Below are 17771 nucleotides of genomic sequence, written 5' to 3' on the forward strand. Positions count from 1 at the left end.
AAAGCCAATTTGGTGTAGTGTTAAGACACCAGTCTGTGAGTTCTAGTCATGCCTTAGAAATAAATCCAATTTATTGGTGATCATGTGCCAGTCACTTTTTTCAGCCCTAGGAAGCAGGCACTGGCAAACCACTTCTGAAACCTTAGCAAGAAAAGGGCAGAGACTTCTCCAGGCAGGTGCCAGGTGTCAACATTGACTTGAAGCAAAATAATAATAATAATACATTAATGGCCAAGAATTGGTTTGACTTTTGTTCAAATCTTCCCAAAACATATTCCCTTGAAGATCATAGGTGTCCAAAATCGCCCATTTGCAGTATCATGATTTTGGCCTGCTACTTGACAACATTACAATAATGCCAAGACTGATTTTTTAATGAATTGCCTCATAATCATGTTTTTATTGAATATACATATTGAAAAGTAAAGCCATATTTCAAAGTACAGATTTCAAGCATAAAAAACAATGCAGAAGATTATCTAGTTTACACAAACCTTGAAAAATATAGAAATCTGACATGGATGAAAGAAGGAAAAATCGGAACACGAGCCTCAATACAGTTTGAATCATTTGAAAAGCAGAATGCTGTCTATGTACAAGCAAAGAAATGGCCTGTCTTACAAAATTTGAACACGGAGCAAAGGACAGATGTATGAATACTGCATGGAGAGGTCCAGGGAAGACATGGTTCACGTGTTTCATTTTTAAAAGTACAAGGAATTGGACCTTTAGTTTATGTAACCTGATGGAGGACAGGAAACAAACTTCATGCTAGAACAGCTGCCATCTCCAAGATCTACACTTCCAATGTTGCAGCTTCTACCTCCTGCTGCGAAGCAACTACCTCCACCCATGTTGAAGCCACTTCCATAGCCAAGACCACTGCCGGCTGCAGATCCTCGTGAAATACGTGAAGAGATAACAGCTGCAAAAAAAAAAAAAAAAAGACACTTAGAGAAGACCCCGGGCATTTTCTGTTCTCAGAAAGGCAGCTACTTTGTTGAAATTATGAGAAGGGTAATCACTATGGACTCTGTCAAGTCCATCTTTCCTAAAATGGGACCTTCAAACATTCCCCCCAAATGAAATGATTTTAAAACCTCTTTATTTAGTTTAATTCTCAACAGTGCCAAAGGTCAGATGAAAGAGTATGATGCTCTTGCTTCAGATCAAATGCAAGAATTCCAAAGCCATAGGAGATCACAGGATGAAATTACTAATGTGTTGTGAGATTTGGTGATGGATCAGAGTTCCTAAAGATTTGCATCTTGTTGTCTGAGGCCTGAAAAATGGGTTGAATTCTGCCACATGGCATTCTACAGATGTTTAAAACAGTAGATAGAAACAGATGCAAATTTTCACCCCATACCTGTGGCACTATATTGACATAACACACCAAGAAATTTGCTATGCTACTGCTAGCATAATTGCTGCAGTTATGATTGCAAAACCTAAAATTGTAAAGGAAGAGGTAAGGCAGGAGGGTTAAAGGACAATACAACGTGCCATTCTCTCCATCTAAATAGAGGTAAGGACCCTCTTAATCACCTCTGTATAGCAAATGTCCTATAATGTGAATATTCTTCATTATACTTACAGATGTTCACGGCATCGGCAGCATCATTTGCCAATCTGCAGGAAACAAAACAGGAATCAAGCATTGGTAAGAATTCAAATGTATTCTAAGCATATATAGTTGGCTGAAAGAAAACCAATGTTGTATGACTATTGTTGCAAAGTCATCAAATCCTTAAAGACCCTGAAGGATGAACAGCAAGGGGAAAAGACTCACTATGCCGACAGAACTACATGCTAATGGGGATGGAATTTTGGGGGGAGTTTGTGGACTGAACCCAAGGCTTCTGGAGGCCACACCATATTATTTCATTATTGAAGTAATAATAGTAAAAAGGCAGACTTGGAGTACAAAGACTTGCACAGATCTATAAAAATTCTACTTAGATGGACTATCACTGACCTGCTTTCTTCTCCTTCCAGAAGCTTTCTGTAGGTGGCAATCTCAATATCTAGGGTGAGCTTCACATTCAGTAGTTCCTGATAATCCTTGAGTTGTTTGGCCATATTTTGCTTGGCTTTCTGAAGACCATCCTCAAGTTCAGCCAGTTTCTGCCTTGCGTCTTTGAGTGCCTGTTCACCTCGGTCTTCTGCTTCAGCAATCTTTGCCTGTAGATTAGCACACTTAGGGGAGGAAGGAAAGAGAAATTAGCATAGTGGATCTTCCCTTCAGAACAGAGCAAAATATCTTCAGTTATAATATCTCATAAGCAGAGATATATAACTTTTATTGGACCAAGGACCATCCTTGGCCTTTAGCAGGTTGTCTGAGGCCATACCCAAAATGTCAAGGGCTACCTTGCCCCATATTATGACTTTTCTTAAGAAAAGATAACCTTTATTGTCATTTTTTACTGTGGGCACAATGGCACACATCAAAAATGAAATTTAGTTGCCCGCTCTCAAAGTGAACACATGCATGACACACACCTAAACATATTATATACAACATATGTATAGACCCACACCCCTATATATACATAGCAAATAAATATTAAACACTGTCCATCTTGAATATATAATGGAAGGAAGAAGGTTAATGCTGTATGGAATGAAACTATGGCTGAATCTGTATGTTCTGCTTTGGATACCACGAAGCCTCCTCCCAGAAGGTAACAAGGAAAACAGATTGTGAAGAGGATGTGTAGTGTCCCAGATAATCTTATGGACCCTGCTCAAGCAACACTTCTGTGCTATGCCCTGGATGGAAGGGAGGGAACTGCCAATGATCTTTTCGGCCATCCTCACCTCTCTCTGCACCGCCTTCCTGTCTGAAGCAATGATGCTTCCGAACCAGACTGTGATGCTATATGACAGGATGCTCTCGATCGTCCCACCTTGCCACAGTTGTTAAGTGAATCATTGCATTTGTTAAGGTAGTAACACAGTTGTTGAGTGAATCTGGCTTCCCCATTTTCTTGGCTTGTCAGAAGTTCACAAAAGCTGATCACATGACCCTGGGACACTGCATCTATCATAAATATGGACTAGTTGCCAAGATCATGTGACCATGGGGATGCTGCAACAGTTGTAAGTGTGAAAAATGGTCATTAGTCACTTTTCTCAGTGCTGTTGCAACTTTGAATGGTCACTAAATGAACTGTTGTAAGTCAAGGACAACTTGTATTATAAGCATGGATAGTATTAAGGAAATAATATGGCTATGTCAAAATATTCCAGCTTTGAAAGAGGCATTTCAAGTTAAAGAATCATAGGGCTGGAGAAGACATTGGAATTCTAGTCTAACGCCCTGCTCAATGCAAGATTCCTTATACTATTCCGGACAAATAGTTGCCCAATTTTTCTTTGAAAACCACCAGTGATGGAGCACCTACAACTCCAGGAGGGAAGTATTTCAGCTCACAATGAAATGGGACATTTTCTGTATCCTATAGGCAGGAATTGGTCTGTTGCATTGTAACTAGTCATAGGATTTCCTTTTCCCCAACATTTTTTAGTTAGTGCAGTAATAGGATCAGCCATGTTGCTGTTGCTTTTTCCTTAGACAGGATGGAGTGTGGTATAAATGGAAAGTTGAAAGGAAAGAAGAAGACCAGGGAGAAGATGGGTGCTTGCATATGTATGCTGGCCAGTGAGTTTGTCTATTTAGTAATTCACAAAACCAGTTGAGTGACAATGCATTAATTGTTAATGAATAAATTAGAGCTACAGCTGTTTGTAAAAGAATAATTGGTTTTGTGAAAGTTATGGGGATGAGCATCATAGATGCTGTGCTATTCTTTGTGTTGCAGGCAGGTAGTGTAAAGAGGTAATTTGTCTGTGAGCATGTCCTCTGTGTTTCACGTGCAAGATGTCATGTTTCTGATTAACGAAACACTTCAAAGAACTTTCAGGCATTTTTTTAACCTAAGAAGCCTTGTTGTCAAAGCAAGAATATTCAATATTAGCAGCGTTGACACAAGTATTGCTAATTTTGAAGTTAAATGTATGCCAAAAAAAGCAGCACATATTATGATAAAAAATAAAGCATTTCAACCTGGGAATAATCTGTTGAGAGCATAATATAATATATTACAATGTTCTTTCAGGCCAGAAATGTGGTTGAGCCATTATCACTGTATGATCATAACTCTGGAACAATGCAGTAACCTACCTGCTTTTTCACACTTTCAATTTCAGCCTTTACTCTCTGGACATGTCGGTTTAGTTCTGAAATCTCATGCTTGGCGTTACGAAGATCATCACTGTGCCTTCCAGCAGTATTCTGGAGTTCCTCATACTAAAAATAAAAGTGGAAAGCAGCTACTGTAGTTTAATTATTTAATTGAATGAGTCAGTCTGATTCATTTGTGAGAGTGTATGCATCTGTTTGTCTATTGGTCTCCCGCATCTGGTGCCTCAAGATATTTTACATTGCAAATCTTACATTTTTTTATTTGTTTATATTTCATAAGTCTAAATGACCCATTTCCCTCAAAGAGGGGCTCTGGGCAGTGTACAATATAATATAACCAGTAAATACAAGATTAATTAACATTAAATTTAAAAACTAAACTAGGGTCAAAAATTTGTAAATTATAGAATAATGACATCAAAGGGCAAAAAATCCTAAGATGATATTGAAGTTGGGTAATTACATTTCCCAAACTGAGAATTCTAGCTGAGAAGTAGAAAGGTTGCATACACACGTTTACCACAATCTCCTTTGGAGAAAGCGCCTTTCTAAAAGAGCAAACACAGCAAATTGAAAAGGAAATAAGGAGGAATTAGAATTTCCTCCCTTCTATTTTACAAGAGACCAGAGTGGCATGCAGTTTCTCTGACTACTAATAGATTTACAATAAATGACTGGGGGAACAATGAGCAAGGAGAAGAGTAATGTCCCTCCAATACCTGGCTTTGCCAAATTCCAATTCTGGAAGAAAACACTTGACCTCCTCTTACAGCTAACTCAGTGTAATAACTCACCCACCCGACTCCCTTGGTGATGATTTACCTTGCTTTGGTACCAAGCTTCAGCCTCAGCCCGGCTTTTCTTTGCAATGTCTTCATACTGGGCTTTGACTTCAGCAATGATGCTGTCAAGGTCCAGGTAGCGATTGTTGTCCATGGACAAAATCACAGAAGTGTCCGAGATCTGCCTCTGTAGGTCTGCCAGTTCCTGCACATGTTATAGGAATAGTCCACTCAGAAAACATACATAAAATGGTCAGGCCTTGGCAAGTACCTAATTCAAAATTTAGAGCTAGCAATCTTTTCTATTAGTAGGTAAGTAAGGAAATTGGAAGGGGGTGTTCATTTTGCATAATTTCTTTAATTTCAGTAATTTTCATTGAATCCATAAAGGATCAGTAAATATTGGAGTAAAAGAATATAAAATGACTGTTCCTGATGAGAGCATTTATCATTAGATTCCGAAACTGCAGGATTTCTTAGAAATTTTTTAATTAACTCTGATCCTATTTTGAAATTCTTAAAGTTCTTTAAACTCCTTGAGAAATGTCAACATCTTTTGATTTTAATATGGCAATTTAAAAGTATAAAGCTTGTTCCCACTGTTGCTAGTCTTAATAATTATCTCCATTTTCAATGCTTGTCTTTCTATTGATATCCTTTACTTTGTGCTTGACCTTCCTTCCTTCCTTCCTTCCTTCCTTCCTTCCTTCCTTCCTTCCTTCCTTCCTTCCTTCCTTCCTTCCTTCCTTCTCATTTTATAACAAATTATGCTACAAAATTCTGTTTAGCAATCCAGTTTACAGCATCATCTTATCTAGGAATGAGGAGGAAGGGACTTCTCAAACTAGTTCAAGAAAGTAAATGAATATTGTAGCTATCTCTTTGGCAGGACATAAAATATATTTGCACAATATAATGAGCACAATTCAAAGAAAATAATATTGAGTCTTACAGTTTCATGTAGGAGTCTGAGAAAATCAGTCTCATCAACTAAAGACTGTAACTTAGTTTCTAGGTCTGCTTTGTTCATGTAGGCAGCATCCACTTCCTAAAAAGGAAATACATGGTGAGAAGTTAAAGGACTGTTTATTAGTCAATTATTACTTCCTGATTATCCTTATTTGGTGTATGTATGTATGTATATGTGTGTATATATGTATTTCTCGCTTTTAATTCTCTTTTCTCATTCTAATAAATATAGAGGCCAAACCAGAATTTTTTTTATTGGGAATTATAGAAAGAAAATATAAGAAAGATACAAATTATTTACTACTGCATATAGTAACAGCAGCACGAATAGCCTTCGCTCAAAAATGGAAAGAGAAAGGGCTTCCGGTTGTCAGCGCTGCGACAATGGCAGCTTTTTTTCTGAGCCGCCCGTCTCAATATGCGTAAGAGCCTGCAGAACAGTGACAATCACCTGTTTTGCGGCTCGGAACTTTCCTCCCGGGCGAAGGGAGGAAAGTGAGCTTTCGCCAGATAGAAGTTGAGCTCCTCTGGTCTCTTAGAATTCTTTCTGAGAGACGAAGAGTGAGAACTCCTTCAGAGTCTGGGACTACTCTGCATCCTGGGACGCCTTTGTTCTCCGGAATGGGAGAACGGAGCAAGACGCTGCCTATACCTCTGCTAAATAAGAGGAATTGTGAGTAAATTCAGAAGCAGATGGAGCACTACAGGAGAAATAGTATTTTGATTTTGAATTTCAACCTTAACTCAAGAATTAATATCTTCCCTAATTAGTATTCTAACAAGAAGGGCGTGGAAGGGGAAGAAAAAAGGAAAAAAAATGGCAGAGGAATTCTCTGTCTTTGTTTGAAGACTTTCACTTTCTCTGACTTTTGCAACAAAGTTTCTTCAGAGTAATGGACTTAGCCTATTGAAATTGTTACAGTTTGTGTATAGAGGCAGGAATCCTAAGATTGTAAAGTTATAAGGATGGCTTCAAAACGTCTGGCTTCCTCGGTCCCTAAAGCCTCTATTTCCTCTCCATAGATTCAGACTGACTCTCAGCCTAAGCCAAAGACACCTCCTCCCTCTCCCCCACCTGCAATTTCACTTAAAGATTTACAAGAAGCTTTAAAAAAGAATGCTTTGGATATTAAAGAGGAGGTAGCTGATCTTTTGGATTGTAAAATGGCTTCAGAGAGGGCTGTTATGGCAAAATTATTGGAGGAAAAAAATAAAGAAATGAGGGAAGATATAATTTTAGCATTTCACGGTTTAGCTATGCATATTGAGAGAATTGATGACAAAATGGAAGAGGTGACTGAAAACGCAGCAAGACTGGAAAGTAGGGTTGAAGAAGTTGAGAACAAGATAGATATGACACAAGATGAATTAATTGTTTCACAGTATAGAGACATGGAATTTGCGCTGCGTATTAGAGGGATGAAAGAAAATCAGCAAGAAGATTTAAAGGAGGTAATTATTAATGATATCGCTTTTAATCTGGGATGGAAACCGGAGGAAATTCGGAATGAGATAGAAAAAATTTTCAGAGTTAATTCATGGGTTGCCAGACAAAGAAATTTACCCAGAGATGTGGTTATCTACTTTTCAAGAAGATCTATACGTAATGAAATTTTACAGGCTTTTTATAAAGAGAGGTTCCAAATTGCAGCTCAAGATGTTATGATTTTAAAAGAGATACCTCCAAAAATTCTAAGAAGAAGAAAAGATTTTGCTTTTCTATCTGAGGAATTAAAACGTCAAATTCAGTTTAGATGGGAGATTCCAACTGGAATAGCAGTGATTTATGAAGGAAAGCATTATAGATTAACTACAGTATCAAAGGCAGAAGAATTTTATAACTCTGTTTTGAAGGCAAGTTCCTCCTCATCTTTACAAGTCAGTAAAATTGAAGAAGAGCAGATAATTGGAGGAGCTACTTCACTGATTGTTAGAGAAGTACAAGGTCAACCTGCTGCACAGAATTTGGAGACAAAAGAACAAAGGATGACAAGAGCTGCGTATTAAACGTAGAGAGAAGCAGCAGAAGAATAGTGAAACAATAGTAGGTACTACTACTACAGAGCCTGTGGGAGGAGCAAGACCAAAAAGATCTTCAACAATTGATCTTCAAGCCATGCTTCAGAGGCTTCAGGTCGGTAGGGATGGCAAAGCTCCTGACATGGAATGTTAATGGCCTGAACTCACCGCAGAAAAGGAAAAAAGTTTTTCATTACCTGAAGCAACATAATAATGACATAATATGCTTGCAAGAAACTCATATAACTTTAAAAGATTCTAAATATTTGACTAATTCTCGTTTGGGATCACATTTTATGGCTCCAGCTCCAGGGAAAAAAGGGGGTGTTGTAATTTATGTGAAGAAAAATTTATCGGCTGAATTAATAGAATCTGATCCTCAAGGAAAATATGTTTTTATAGATTTACTATTACGAGGCAAGAGACTTCTTATTGTTGGAATATATGCCTCTAATCAACAACAGAAGCAATTCTATAAGTTTTTGCATGGAAAAATAACTCAGTTGGATTACACATCTGTAATTATGATGGGAGATTGGAATGGAGTCTTGGATTCAAGAAAGGACAGAAAGGGCACTTTCAAAACTTTTACTCAATCTACACTACCTAAAGCATTTTTTGATATGAGAGATGAGTTGGAACTTATTGATGTTTGGCATGAAAGGAATATAAATGACAGAGATTACACTTTTTATTCAGACAGACATCAATCATTTTCAAGGATTTATTTTATTTTAATTTTCAATGATCTTTTTTCTAGGGTCAAGAAGGTTAAGATTTTTCCTAGGACATTGTCGGATCATAGCCCTGTGTGGTTGGAGTTATTTGTGGAAGATGGGAATAGAAGATCCTGGAGACTGAATGAGAATTTGTTCACTCGGGAGGAGTTTGTACAAAAATGTAAAGGACATTTGAAGGATTTTTTTGTTTTAAATATAAACAAGGGAACATCAATGCCTATAGTGTGGGATGCTATAAAGCTTATATGCGGGGAATTTTGATTCACATAAATAATGTATTTAGGGGTAACTTGACACAAAAATGTAAAGAATTAGAAGAGGAGATTAAATTAAAAGAGGAAGCCTTTGCTTTGAATCCGATAGATAATAGGTTAAAGGCTGCTATAAATAAGCTTAGGGCACAATTTAATATGTTGATGGCAGATCAGGTGGCAACAAATTTGCATTATATGAAACATAATACTTTTTGTAATGCAAATAAGCCTGGGAGGTAATTAGCTTATCAATTACGTAAGAAACAGAAAGCAAGAATTATAGAGAAAGTAAAATATAAAGGTACTGAGGTTTTTCAATATAATTTGATTAAAAAGAGTTTTTTAGATTTTTATACAAAATTATATGCTAGTGATAATATATATGTTGCAGAAGTAGAAAAGTATTTACAATCAGTGCATTTTCCTAAACTTTCTAATGAACAACAAATTATGATGAATTGTTCAATTACCTCAGAGGAAATTGGTTTAGCTATTAAGCAGTTAAAAGTGGGAAAGTCTCCAGGCACAGATGGATTGATGACAATGTATTATAAAATTTTATCTGAGGAAATGATGGAGCCATTAAAGGAGCTTTTTAATAGTATTTTGTTGGGAGCTCAAGTTCCTCCTTCATGGAGGAGTGCGTTTATATCATTGATCCCAAAGGAGGACCAAGATCTTACTGAACCTAGGAATTATAGACTTATATCTCTTTTAAATGTGGATTATAAGATTAATGGCTGATAGATTAATGGAAGTAATGAAGGACTTGATTCATTGTGACCAATCAGGATTTATAACAGGAAGATATATGAAATATAATGTAAGGCAAATTCTTAATTTAATAGAGTATTTGGATAAGAATAATCAAATCCCTGTGGCTTTCATATTTTTAAATGCTGAGAAAGCTTTTGATCAACTAGATTGGAAATTTTTATTTTTATTGATAGAGAAAATGAATTTTGGAGATAAGTTTTAACATGTCATTAAGGCTATATATCAGCAACAGTCTGCTCAAATTATTATCAATGGGGGTCTGACTGAGACTTTTAATATTGAAAAGGGAACAAGACAAGGATGTCCATTATCGCCATTGTTATTTGTTTTAACAATGGAAATTTTGTTAATTCAGATTAGAGAGTCAACGGTAATTAAGGGAATAAAAGTAAACAGGAATGAGTATAAATTGAGAGCTTTTGCAGATGATTTGGTTTTAACTTTAGTACAACCTACTCAAGTAGCTGGTCATTTGTTGGAAATTATATCTCAGTATGGAAAAGTTTTTGGTTTTAAAATAAATAATAATAAAACTAAAATGTTATTTAAAAATATGTCTAATAAGGAAAATGAAATTTTAGTTAAACTTACAGGTTTCCAGATGGTGAAAAAGGTTAAATATTTGGGAGTATATATAACAGTTTCTAATGGTAAACTATATAAGAATAATTATGAATTATTATGGGCAAAAGTACAAAAGGATCTAAATGACTGGAAAAAGTTGCAATTGTTGTTGTTGGGAAGAATATCAGTGGTAAAAATGAATGTTCTATCAAAGTTTCTTTTTTTGTTTCAAATGCTACCTATTCTAAAAAAAGATGCAAATTTGGACGAGTGGCAAAAGGGTATTAACAAATTTATCTGGGCTGGGAAAAAACCAAGGGTAAAGTTTAAGATTTTGCAAGATGCCCGAGAAAGAGGTGGGCTTAAAGCACCCAATTTGAAATTATATTATGATGCAGCCACCTTAACTTTGATAAGCGATTGGTTTAATTTAACAAATAAAGATGTTCTTTCTATTGAAGGGTGGGATTTATTGTATGGTTGGCATGCTTATTTGATTTTTAATAAGAAAGTAGATCGGGCTTTTAAATCACATATTTTAAGGAATGCTTTTCTTCGAGTTTGGAAGAAGTATTATTATAGGTTAAATTATAAAATACCTATTTGGGGGATTCCTGGACATGAAATTGAGGGAGTCTCTAAGGGGAGGAATTTCGATAAAATTTTGTATAAAGAGTTATTAATTTGGTCAGGTAATGATTGGCAGCTAAAATCTTTAGACGTATTAAGACAAGAAAATATTTCATACTCATGGTTTCAATACATACAAATTGTGGATAGGTGGACAGTAGATAAGAAAGTTGGAATAACATTAGGAGATGAAAACTTGATTGTTCAGATTAAAGATCAGAATCATGCTCATATTAAAAGAATTTATGATGAGTTAATAAAATTGGATTCGGAAACGGAGTTAGTAAAAGATTGTATGATTAAATGGGCTCAGAATATCCAGGAACCAATTCTATTGGATCAATGGGAGAATATTTGGATTAGAAATGTTAAATTTACACAGGTCCAAAATTTGAGGGAAAATTTTTATAAAATGTTTTATAGGTGGCATTTGGATCCCAAAAAATTGGCTTGTATGTATCCTAACTTACAGCCCAAATGTTGGAGGTGTGGTAGTACTGATGCAACTTACTTTCACGTTTGGTGGACCTGTAAGAAGGTTAAAGCTTTTTGGATAATGATTTGGTGGAACATTCAAAAGATTTTTAAAAAGAAGATAAAGTTTACTCCTCAATTATTTTTATTGGGTATTTTTGTGGATTTAGATGTTAATGAAACTATTTTAATGTTGAATCTAATAACTGCAGCAAGGTTACTTGTAGGTTTATATTGGAAGAAGGATTCGCTGCCTACTTTAGAAGAATGGATACTTAAAGTTTCCAATTTAGCAGAAATGGCAAAGATTTCTGCTTATTTAAAGGACCATACACAAAATTTTTTTATCATAGTGTGCAGAAGGTAGATAGATTATATTCAGAATAAATATGGAATTTTAAAGTTTCATTTATTTTATGATTAAATTTTTTTTGAAGTAATAATTATTATTTATAGAATTTTATAATATTTGATTTATAGTATATTTGTTTATTTTATTATTTTTAAAATTTAAAGGGAGTTAAGGGTTATGTATGAATTTGTTTATTGTATATATTTTTTTTGTTTTAAAAGTTATAGATTGTGTTTATTTTGTTTACAATAACCCTGTATTTTGCTCCGGGAAGCGGGGGGGGGGGGGTAGGGTGGGAGGGGATGGGTGGGATTAAGTCGGTTAGTTATATAGAAATATTAATGTATAAAATAGATAGAGTATTTTAGAGGGAGGTGCTGCTCGGGTATTTCCCCTGAACTGTATCCGAAGAGGGATAAGAGGGGAGGAGGAAGGATGGAAGGAAGTTGGATGGGAGGAAGGGGTGAGGGGGGAGATGAGAGGAGAGGAGAGAAGGAGTAGGGAAGTAAGGAAGGAAGGTTGAGAGGGCGGATGCAGTCGGGGGGAGATAGACGAGTGACACCTAAGGTTCTATTTTAAAGTTATTTTTTTCTTTTATTTTTTTATATAATGTATGGAAAGTATTATATGTATTGAAAATTTAAATAAAATTTTTTTAAAAAAAAAAATGGAAAGAGAAAGATACTCCAACCGAAGAGAAAATATTCCTGAAAATTTTCAGTTGTGCTGAAATGGATAAACTTCCATAGGAACTCAAGGATAAAAGTGAAACTAAGTACTACAAAATCTGGGAACAATTTTAATGATTGGATAGACAATAAGAGGGTAGCCAAGATAAATATATAGTGTTAGAATAAAATATAGATTATAGACAAATGTATATTTAAAAGATAAATAGATGTACAGAAATAAGGGGAAAGTGTTAATATTATATTATAAATAGTGAGCAAAGCTCAAGAACTATATGTCTATATGAGTACTAATACTACTGTAAAATGTTGGAAGATGTATGGAACCAGTGACATCATATCTATGTCCAGTGTGTTTTTAATTTTGTATTATTAATAAAAATTTATTTAAAAAATATGTTCATATGTGTGTATACAATATGTGTGTCTATCCTAATTGAGATTATACTTGTTTCTGGGATAGTCCCACCTTTTAACATCATAGCAAGGGCTGCCTTTCTGTAAAGTGTTCACACTGCATGCAGACTCTCACCTTCTTGAGGATTACAAAGTCATTCTCTGCGTCCGTACGCTTATTGATCTCATCTTCATACCTATTTGAGCCAGCGGAGGAGAAAAAAAAATAACACCTTCTTAGAGAAATCTGGTAAAGATGCTGCACTGCTTGAAAGTTTTTAAAAGGGTCCTGACACTATCCCAGAGGTGATTTTCAGAAGTGACTGGTCAATTATAACAAAACTGTCTGAGAAAATTTGCTTGGTTCTGGAACTAGATCTACAAGATCTGAAGGAGGACAGACAGATTTTAGAAAGATGGACAAAGTTTTGAGCATTTCTACACAGTTTCTTTTACTACCAACTTTCTGTACCAACATTCTTGGTGGCTTAAGCTTGCCATACTTTGCCTGGACAAGGCTGAACAATGATCTGCAAAGAATTAGCAGTTCTATGATTTTCTGTGTCAGTGTAATGGTCATCCGAATTTGTGCAACCCAGGAATATTAACTATGTTGAGATCCGAGGAAGTTGAAATCCAGCTATGTACAGAGCACCATCTGGTAAAGCACCTCTGCACATTTCTCTTTAACAGAACCTGTTGTGAGATTTTTAGGTGCAATGAACTGTGTGAGGTCCTTCGTTGCAATATAAGCCAAGGGTATAAAAGAGGGCTCAAAATCTTAAGAGCCAGTTTGGGATAGTGGTTATGGCACTAAGTTCAAAACTAAGAGATTATGGCTTTAAGTCCCATCTTAGATACATAACCAACTCAGAGATTTTGGACCAGTTACTCTCAGCTCTAGGAAGCAAGTAATGGCAAACCACTTCTGGAAAATCTTGCCAAGAAAACCACAGGGACCAGTCCAGGCATAAAAAAAAAATAATCCTGATTTGCTGGCACAAGCATGCATAAAGGAGGGAGTAAGATGGAAGTCTTACTTGCTCTTATAATCCTCAACAAGGTTTTGGGTGGTATGTAGCTCTCCATCCAGCCTTACTTTCTCCTTCTCCAGATCATTCACCTGTGTCCTAAGATTGCTGATGTAAGCATCAAAAAGTGGCTCAATGTTACTCATCACAGTTTTCTGGTCATGTTCCTTTAGCAGAGCCCATTTTGTTTCCAGCACTTTATTCTGTTGCTCAAGAAAACACACCTGGAGGAAGAAAGACACAGATTTGGGAGTTGGGGGATTAAAAGGCAAATCCTTTTGTAATCCCTGGCATATTTTTTAAATTGTTTTGACTTATACTTGAGCAGATTGTACAAAAAAGGCTACTTTTTTCTTGCTTTAATATCTTCCTTCCTTCCTTCCTTCCTTCCTTCCTTCCTTCCTTCCTTCCTTCCTTCCTTCCTTCCTTCCTTCCTTCCTTCCTTCCTTCTCTCCCTCCCTCCCTCTGTGCCTTCCTTCCTCCTTCCCTCCCTCCCTTCCTCCTTGCCTTCCCTTTTCAGCCGTGCTCTCTGACAGTTAACCTTCCTGTACCTAATGCCCTCTAGCTATGAGTTAGCTAGTTCACCTTGGGCCAGTCACTGTCTCCCAGCCCAACTCAGCTCACAGGATTCTTTTTGTTGGGAAAATAGGAGAAGAAACATGTGTAGGATATGTTCACAGCCTTGAATTATTTGTAAAAAATAATAAAGGCAATATACAAATAAGAACATATTCCTCTAGACTAGTCTGTGTACGGGTGTGTAGCTACCCGTGCAATTCTGTATGTCACCAATGCTGCAAGTCTCATCTCAAAAAGTATCCCACTATTGCATAAATACTTCTAATAGACACTTTGAAATGAAGCAGATTGCAATTGTAGATGAATGAGGGAATCAGGAATGAGTGAATGAACTCTAAGCCTACTCAGGCATTATCTTGTACACAATTTGAGTGTGATACCTGCCTCTTCTATATCCCACATTACTCGTCATGATTCAATTCTTTCTCTAACTCTGATAAAGTATTTTTGAGCAAAAGATATATCATATCTGCGTATTTTATATTTCTGGTTAAAGGGTCATAGTCATGTGCATCAAAGCAGTTTGATTAACAGAATAACAGAATTGGAAGGGACCTTGGGGGTCTTCTAGTCCAACCCCCTGCCCAGGCTGGAAACCCTATACCATTTCAGACAAATGGTTGTCCAATCAATGATTCATGGTTACCAGCCAGGAAACAAAAGATTTGATGGCTCCAAATTCCACCATCTTTAAGAATACTACGTATGCATAATAGAGGCATGCCTTCTCAATGACCACTCCAGTCTTTTGGAACACTTCCCACCTGAGATTTGAGAGATCCCTACCGTTTTGACTTTCTGGGGGGTTGTGAAGACCTGGCTCTTTCCCCAAGCATTGGGCTGTGATGGGAGTAGAGCTGTGAGGATGGTTGTCTGGCACCTGGGGGAAGAGTACTTTTTTCTGTTCACTATGTTTTTTACAGATTATTGTGAGCCTCTTAGAGTTAACATATAATGTATGTGGCCACATAAGTCAAATAAATAAATAAATAAATAAATAAATAAATAAATAAATAAATAAATAAATAAATAAAGAAAGAAAGAAAGTAAGTATGTTTGCTTAATCCCATTTTTCCACAACTATTATATAGTGAGAAACTCTACTGACCTACTGAGATTCATTTCAGAGAAAATATAATCTTAACTTTAGAAACCTTTCCAATCTCTCTTTCTGCAACAGGAAAAAAAAATCCCCATAGCATTATTCCAGTCAGGTTGCTACTGCTACTTGCAACAAAACCGGGCAAAAATTGGCAGCTCTGTAACCTCATCTAGCTGGTGCCAGCTAGTGATAAATAACAACTGTGATGAAATCAGTGAAAATTGCAAGAGGAGCTGAAGGAAGGCTCTTGAGCTCTTTCCCCAATTCATTGCAATTTGAAATAACAAAATAAAGCATTTATTTATTCTCACCTTATCAATGAAGGAGGCAAACTTGTTGTTGAGTATCTTGATCTGTTCTCCTTCTTCTTTGCGGACTTTCTCTATGGTGGGGTCAATCTCCAGCTTGAGAGGCACCAACAGGTTAGGATTGACAGTTACTTTTTGGATTCCACCTGCTGGGCAAACTGGGAAGCAAGAGTCTCCTCTCCCACCACCAAAACCAGCTCCACCTAGCCCATAGCCTCCACCAATACCACCACCAACAGCATAGCCATTACAAACTCCACCACCGTACCCATAGCCTCCACCGATGCCACTGCCATAACTGCCTCCAACTGCAATCCTCTTGGATGCACCAAGATTGTAAAGGCTTTGGCTGCCAAAACCAGCCCCACCGGCCCGGCCCCAGCCAGCACGTCCAATGCCACAGTTTCCACCTCTGCCCACACTTTGTGAGCTCCAGTTGGTGCGACACAAGTTAGGTAGGATGGCAGATGAGTTACTGAAGCCTCTCCTCTGAATTCTGATGTTGGCTCGGTGAGACATTTTAGTTGGTGGAGAACAAAGATGCAGAAAGAGGTACAGAGAGAAAGATGCAGAGGCAGGTGTAGTTGTCAGCTCTAAGTTTTAAGGTTTCTTCTTTTATTTATATTGTCAAGGAAGTGGGATTGGTTGTGATTGCAGTTGATCATCTTTCTGATTAATGTTGCTGGGCATGCCCTAAGGCTTTTTTGAATGGTGACATCAGTCTGTCCTGCCATACACACCCCACATAAAAACTAAAGGGAAGTGCAACCAGCTAAGACATGCTTGCTTGTCATTTGAGAATAATAAATACTGTCCTCAAATTATGCACTAAATGATGGAAATGAGTCAGAGAAATGCATCCAAGGAACAACAAGAAAAAAACAAAACTGGTGGGAAATTTTGTTTCACATCAGTTACTCTAGCTTGTGAGGAAGATGGTCTGGGGTAGTTTTGGACTTTCAGCTCCTGCTTGCAGAGCATGTGGCCAGTAGGTCCATCTTCATCTGGTATACTAGATGCATCCATTCTTGGACTGGGAGGTCCTTGAGATAGTCACTCATGCCATAATCACCACACATGGGATTCCTACAATATACTCTGTATACCCTCGAAGATTTGGGAAGAAAAAATTGGTCCAAAATTCAGTGGTGCAGGTATTGTTGGACATGCTCATACAACTCCATTGTTCCACAAGTTGCATAAATTACTGAAGGGCTTCTGGTAAGCCAATTCATTTTTGTGCTCATTATTACCTGTAAAACCCTCCTTGGTAGAGAGTATCTGAGGACTGTCTATTTCAAGGGTGTCAAACTCTCAATGTCATGTGACGTGTCACGACATATTGCGACTTTTTTTCCATTGCTGGCAATGGGGTGGGCACGGTTTCGCCATGATGCTTCCAGCTCATGGGCCGGCAGTTTGACACCCCTGGTCTATTTCATACACTTTCCGCCTATCCAGTAAGATCAGACAGAGTTTTGCTTCAGGCCCCTTCTATCAATCAATGCCACCAACAGGAAAGCACACCTTCTCTTTCACAGTGTCTGAACGATATCATACCAGAAATTGTTATGGCTCCCACACAAGTGAGGTTCTGGAGATTTTTAATAACATGATTGTTCTCCAGGATTGGATGGGGTGTTTTGGGAGGCCTATTGGTGTTTTGTTGGCGGGATATTATTAACCAGTCACTCTAGTTCCTTTTTATTGTTTTTTTTTTAAATTTAAAATTGTAAGCTGCCCACAGTAATTCTGGAGTCCTCCACATAATCCACCAAATCAATCCATACCCAGAACAGAGATCAATAAAAAAATATTTTCAATAGAATTCTGTCAACTCTACATAAGGTTGCCACACATCCAGGCATTTATGAGATCATTTTTAAAAACCCACT

General features: G+C 37.0%; 1 protein-coding gene across 1 annotated transcript; it reads right to left on the minus strand.

Annotated features, from left to right (window-relative positions):
• Positions 1-368: 368 nt before the first annotated feature.
• LOC120302956 (keratin, type II cytoskeletal 5-like) lies at positions 369-16478 on the minus strand. Its single transcript, XM_039331985.1, has 9 exons — positions 15880-16478; positions 13897-14111; positions 12993-13053; positions 5945-6040; positions 5033-5197; positions 4190-4315; positions 1979-2199; positions 1598-1632; positions 369-925 (listed from the first exon to the last, which is right to left on the minus strand). The coding sequence occupies exons 1-9, from the start codon at positions 16393-16395 to the stop codon at positions 729-731; spliced, it is 1632 nt and encodes a 543-aa protein (XP_039187919.1). The 5' UTR covers positions 16396-16478; the 3' UTR covers positions 369-728.
• Between the last annotated feature and the right edge of the window lie 1293 nt (positions 16479-17771).

Source organism: Crotalus tigris, unplaced genomic scaffold (genome assembly GCF_016545835.1).
Source record: "Crotalus tigris isolate CLP2741 ecotype Arizona unplaced genomic scaffold, ASM1654583v1 scf7180000024441.2113493, whole genome shotgun sequence".
NCBI classification, from domain to species: Eukaryota; Metazoa; Chordata; class Lepidosauria; order Squamata; family Viperidae; genus Crotalus; species Crotalus tigris.